This window comes from Fukomys damarensis, unplaced genomic scaffold, assembly GCF_012274545.1.
Source record: "Fukomys damarensis isolate Sample0158 unplaced genomic scaffold, DMR_v1.0_HiC HiC_scaffold_34, whole genome shotgun sequence".
NCBI classification, from domain to species: Eukaryota; Metazoa; Chordata; class Mammalia; order Rodentia; family Bathyergidae; genus Fukomys; species Fukomys damarensis.
Window position 1 is genome coordinate 5,338,207 of NW_022900946.1, and position 6,201 is coordinate 5,344,407.

The 6,201-nt window shown below is 48.3% G+C and overlaps 1 protein-coding gene across 1 annotated transcript in view; it reads left to right on the forward strand.

Annotated features, from left to right (window-relative positions):
* The window catches only part of Ears2 (glutamyl-tRNA synthetase 2, mitochondrial), a gene marked incomplete at its 5' end in the record, with an annotated part of 17,638 nt that extends 11,840 nt beyond the window's left edge, over positions 1 to 5,798 (forward strand). Inside the window, 4 exons of the mRNA XM_010623549.1 lie at positions 1,121 to 1,274; positions 1,362 to 1,492; positions 3,372 to 3,507; positions 4,212 to 5,798. Of these exons, the coding sequence (XP_010621851.1) occupies positions 1,121 to 1,274; positions 1,362 to 1,492; positions 3,372 to 3,507; positions 4,212 to 4,295 (505 nt within the window). The remainder of the gene's footprint in view (positions 1 to 1,120; positions 1,275 to 1,361; positions 1,493 to 3,371; positions 3,508 to 4,211) is intronic.
* Between the last annotated feature and the right edge of the window lie 403 nt (positions 5,799 to 6,201).

The window sequence follows — 6,201 nt, forward strand, 5'->3', positions numbered from 1 at the left end:
AAAAAAAAAAAAAAAAAAAAAAAGAGCCAGGTGTGGTGGTGGCCTATGCTGAGATGGGAGGATCACTGTGAGTTTAAGGCCATCATGACCTACATAGTGAACCTTATCTCAAAACAGGCAAATTCTGAAAGGGAGAAAATTTACACTGACAAGAAAACCCAAATTTAAACTGTGAGCCTTTAATTCAAACAGGCTTCTCTAAATCTTGGGAATACATATTTGTTACTCCTTTTGTGCCAAGCCCCCTGATTTTAATAAGGCTGGGATACAGACACCCCCAGATTCTGCTTTGTAAACTTAGCTACCTGTGTCAGCCAGGCAGATATCACAGAGGAAGCAGCAGGCCAGGTAAGAGACCGGACAGTGGAGGAGAGGTGAACTGGACTTCCACCCGGCTCTCATCTTTGAAAGCTGTGGAGCAGGGGAGCCCTTTGTAGACAGATCTTCTCTTTTCCCTGGAGAAACTGGAGCGCTCTTTCATGTGATGTTTTCCTAGTTTAAAATACTAGCTACTGGGCTGGGTTAGGTATTGCTTATTGGTAAGAATTCTATCCCCAGTACTGCATAATTAAATTTTTTTAAAAGAAGTAAAAGAATCAGGCATCATAGCACATGCTTGTAAGCTTAGCTGCTAGGGAAATTGTTGCAAGAGGATGGCAAGTTCAAGCCCAGCCTGAGCAATTTAGTGATACTCTGTTTTGAAAAATAAAGGGTTGGGTGCAAAGCTCAGTGGTAGGGCACCCCTGAGATTAATCCCCAGTACTATAAAAGGAAAGTCAGCTACCGTTTTTTTGTTTGTTTTTGTTTTGGGGGTTTTTTTGGTACCAGGGATCCAATTCAGGACCTTGCGCTTGTGAAGCAGGTGGCAGAACCACTGAGCTGGATCCCTGTCCCAGCTACTGTTTTAAAAACAGTGAAAACAGTATGTGTCTACAGGTTGCCTGGACTCTCGGGCTGTCTGGATAGTCTGGGCCAGATCCCTTTCCTTTTATCAATGTTAAGAAACTTCTGCTCCACCATGGGGTGGAGATGACTCCTGTGGTTTGTGCCTTCCCTTGGGGAGAGGGTTAAGTAGGCCGAAGGAGCCAGTAGCAGGGTGACTGCCTGGTTTGTCCCACAGGCTGCACCTCTGTCGGCTGGTGAGCAGTGAGACCCAGAGGCAGCAGCTGGTGAGGAAGCTTCAGGCCCTGGTGGAGGAGGCTTTTGGACCCCAGCTGCAAGACAGAGATGTCCTAAACCCCGTGTACATGGAGAGGGTCATCTTACTGCGACAGGTATGGGGCCTCGGGAAATTAGCCCTTCCCTTTCCAGTTGCTTGGAGCCCTGTCCCCAGTGCACACACTGACTGCCTCCTTCTGCAGGGCCATGTCTGCCGCCTTCAGGACTTGGTCTCCCCGACATATTCTTATCTGTGGACTCGCCCTACTGTGGGCCGAGCGCAGCTCAGCGCCATCTCAGAGAAGGTGGACGTGATTGCCAAGCACGTGCTGGGGTGAGTGCCTTCTCCGGGTCCCTCCTGCAGCCCCTTCCTCAGCTGCTTAGCTCTTGGGCTCCCAGCACAATGCCATGGCCACTGGGCCACTGAAGAAGTGTTCCCTTCAGTATGGAGGACAAACCCGAGGACCTGGCTCTCCCTGGATGGAGACTGGGACCTGAAGTGTGTCGCAGCTCTGCCACTCACCATGGCATTTCTTCTTGCCTAGGTGACTTCACTTTGGCCAGGTAAAATCTCTGAGCTCCCATTGCCTTATCTATCTACACAGTAGTGGTCGTACTAGTTCTTCCCATAATTACAGTAGAATTCTTTTGATTACAGTGGTGGGAAAGGCAGGTGAGGCTGCCTTTAGCAACAGGAGAATGATTGTTCATGCAATTACAGAGGCTAGCTATGCCCAGGTGAAGACCAGTTCAATGCTGTTAGCAAGACCTCCTTCCTCTCCCTCTGTCTGTGCCTTTCTTTCCCCTCCTCTGTGCTGGCTGCTCTTTTTGCAGAGGCTCTATATTCAGCAGTTACTTGGTAGGATTCTCTCTACCAGACAGAAGAAACAAGTACTTGTCTTCTGCAGGAGGCAGTCTGGGATGAACAGCTTTTCTCCTTGTCTTATGGGTCCTGCATCTCTGTTTTATTCTTGTTTGTGTGGTCTACAGTGGCTCTTTAATGGGCCACAGTTCAGCTAGAGAAGAAGAGAATGGGACTCCTCTTCTCAAAAGCTTTACTTGAGAGATGTACGTTTGGTTGTTGGTCTCTCCCCCCACCGGTACCAGGAACTGAACTCAGGACCTTGTGCTTGTCAGGGGAACTGGGAAGCTGCTGTGCAGTGTACTCACCCCGCCCTAATCCCATCTCCTGTTCTAACTCGGGTGGTTTACCAAGTTCAGCCCTATCTGGATGGGGAATTTTTCTTGAAACACAAACATGTTTTGGGGAGTGGATCTTAGCTACAGGGGTAGTTGGTACCTTATTGGAGTTTTAAATCCTTAAGTGCTTTACTTTGTGAAAAAAGAAAGGTTATAGCAAGTTGGTGGGGCGGCTGCTACTGGAACCAGGGCCTCCTGACTTCTTTCTTTCTGTTCTTTGGTGCTATATCCCCAAAGAAGTTTCCTCTGACTAATCTTGTTTTTTGGTTTTATGAGATAGGGTCTTGCTAAGTAGTCTAGGCTGGCCTTGAATTTAAGGTGATCTTCCTCCTGGATGCTGAGATTGAAGGCATTCACCATCACACCCAGCATCCTCTGACCAGTCTTCTATTCTTCAATCCGTGTTTCAGATAATTTCCCGGAAATTATCCATTCTTTTATCCTCTAACACCATTTTAAGTCCTCCCCTGCTCTCAGGACCTTGCACTCTCAAGGCAGGTATGGTGGCACTGAGCTAAATCCCTTGCCCTCCTAAATTTCTTTTCAGATCCTCCTGCAATGTCTCTGAGCTCTTGCATGTAATAAATTATTTTTAAGCTTTTAATTGAAATACAAAACCTGATACATCTGAGTTTACCATGTGTTCAGGTACTGTACTTAGCACTGTATAAGTTCTCACTCTCCAGCACAGCCATGTGTAGTACAATACTGTTATTATCCCTACTTTCCAGGTAAGAAAATTGACACTTAGTGATTATAAGATCCAGAAGTAGCAATTAGTAAACCTTCATATTTTGGTGCCTCTTAAGTTCCCTACATTAGGCCCACTTCTTTGGATTAGCTATGTGTGTGGTTCCTTCCTTGTTTTTCCTTTTTCCAACTTGAATGGTAGCTATCTCCCCTCTACCCTGAGACCAGGCTTATATTGTAGTTGATCAATAAGCTTGTAAGTTTTCCCTCTCACCCTCTTGCCAATGGCCTTGCAGGCTCCTTATGAGCTGCCCCTCTTCTAGGCTCTTAGAAAGATCTGAAACAAGCTTAAGCCAAGATGTGCTGAATGGAGAACTGAGGAAGCTGTCAGGAGCACTGCACGGCACCAAGCACAACGCTGTGATGCGACTCCTCCGCATGGCCCTCAGTGGGCAGCTGGTGAGGCCCTCATTTATCCTTCACCTAGCTCATACTGGCAGGTTCCAAGCTTACTTTGGGGAATGCAAAGGTGATTGAAACATGATGGGTCCCTGCATTTGAGTCACTCAGCGAACAGTATTTCCCAAGTGTTTACTGTGTACAAGCACCCAGGGAGTGCAGAGGACACAGCCAACAGAGCATGCAGTCCCTGCCTCCTGGGCTTCCGAGTTACTGAGGATGACAGACTGTCAACACTGTGCTTAATATGGGCAAACAGGTTCCTGGACCATCCTCTGGTGAAATTAAAGACCAATAAAATTCAAACTCTCAACAGGACATAGGGGCCATGCTTGGAATCCCCAAGCTCAGGAGGCTGAAGCAGGGGCATTTGAATTTGCTGTGAATTTGAGTTCAAAGCCAGCCTGGGCAATATGAGTTCAAGGCCATCCTGGACCACATAGCAAGACCCTGTCTCAAAAAATAAAATGTGAACTCTGCTCCCTGGAATGCAGGCTGCAGATTGGGGCTGGCCTGGAGATAACTACTGCAGGCCGGGCATTTAGCTCAGAGGTTCGGTGGCCTGCCTTGCAAGCGCAAAGACCCGAGTTCAATCCCCGGTACCAAAAAAGAAAAAAAAGAGATAACTACTGCAGACTGAGGCTGAGCATAAGTACCTTAGGCAGTGTAACCAAAAAGGTGACATTTTCTCTTTCTGTTCTTAGCAGGGACCTCCTGTAGCTGAAATGATGGTGTCCCTGGGACCAAAGGAAGTGCGGGAACGAATCCAGAAGGTGCTTGCCAGCTAGAGAGAAGGTGTGCAGCACAGTGGAGGTGGCCCGGTGCCTGTGACCTGGAAGCTGCCTGAGGAGGAAGAGGAAAGAGGAGAGACGGTGGCAGCCTGGGGCCTGTCAGAAAGGGAACAAATCAAGGAGCCGAGAGTGGAAACGGAGACTCGGAGTGCAAACAGCCTTTGTGGCTCCACAGCAGACATGTCGTCCTCACTGGCCAAGGAAGCTGGCCTGGCTTTCTTCATCACTTCGTTTTGAGACACCGTGATCGACATCTACAGCCCTAAGTGGGAGGGGCTTATCGTATCTCACACTTTGCGCAGGTTCCATCCAGAGTCGCCTCACTGCAAGGCAAGGCATCAGGCAGGAGAAGGAGCTCGGGCATCGTGCATGATGGCAGGAAGCAGAGGGCAATTGAGGAGGAGGGAGATAGGCCCTGCCAGGCCAGGCCCCAGTGACCGTCCCCCACCAGGCTGCACCTCCCAACGTCACCTTCAGCTGTAAACCCGTCAGTGGACTATCCACTGTGAGTGTCACACACTTGTGATCAGTCACTGCCCAAAAGCTCCACCTAGCAGTGAGTGGGATTTTAGGGGGACCTGTAGATACAAACCGCAAAACCGGCTTTCCTCCTCGACTGGAAAGGAGGCCTCGTGTCTGGTTTTTCCACAACACATTACATAATAGAGACTAGGCGTTGGTTCAGAAAAGTCAACATCCCAAAATAGTGCGGTAGGCTTAGGTATTAATCTGCAAGGGCCACCACAGCAAAATTCCACAGAACTACAGATTTTATTTTGCACAGTTATGGAAGCTGGAATCCCAAGATTCAGGTCAGCCGGATTGGTTTCTCATCTTGGCATGCAGACAAGTTGTCTTCTAGCTGTGTCCTCCCAGGGTCTTCCTATGCAGACACCTCCCTCGTCTCTATGTTCTGATCACTTCTCCGGACATCATCAGGTTAGATTAGGGTGTACCCTAACAGCTGCATGTTAAACTTGACCCTTTTTAAAGGTTATTTCTAAATACGGTCCGCATTCTGAAGACTACAAGGTAGGCCTGCCACATAGCCACATACGAATTTGGGGGACACAGTTTACCCATAACAAGCCTGGACTCGGATCCTGGTTCTTAGGCCCACTTTAGGGTTACACCAGTAACAGTGAACAAAAACAGGACCGACCTGGATGTCAGGCTGACACTGAGGACTGTGCAGGAGAAGTTATTCATGTGCCAGGGGTAAGCACCAGTGTTTTGTGCTCTTTGTCTCTTCCTTAAATGCTGTGTGTTCTCTTTTCTAGTTCTCCCAGCATGGTCCCTGGACTGGAGATCTCCCCTACCTGTTCTGTGTGTTTTTCTTCATGTCTTCCCCTTTCTCCACCATTGCTTGTAATGGTTTTTTATTACAAATGTAAACACGTAGTGTAATACTTGTAACGGTTTTGCATTCCACCATTACTTGTAATGATTTTTTTTCGTTGTTTTGGTTTTGGTTTTTTTGAGACACGGTCTCACTATGTAGTTGAGACTGACCTGGAACTCACTATGTAGCCCAAGTTGTTCTCAAACTCACAGCGATCCTCCTGCCTTACCCTCCGGAGTGCGGGGATTACAGGCGTGCACCATCACGCCCGGCTATTCTTGTAGTAATTTTTGATGCTGTCTTCTTTGGGTCCTACGTGACTAGGAATAGCTAAAGTGCATCGAGGGTGGTGACAGGGTGCAAAACCCCCACAGGGTTGCTAGTCTTCCCCTCTGGGCAGCCTCTGTGGTGTCCGTCCACCTTCTTAACCTCTTAGGAATTGGCCTTGTTGCAGTTCCTGCCCACATTTACTAGGGCCCACTTGTGTAACCAGTAGGCTATTGAAGAAATGGCAACTGGGCCAGGGATTTAGCTCAGTGGCAGCACGCTTGCCTCACAAGT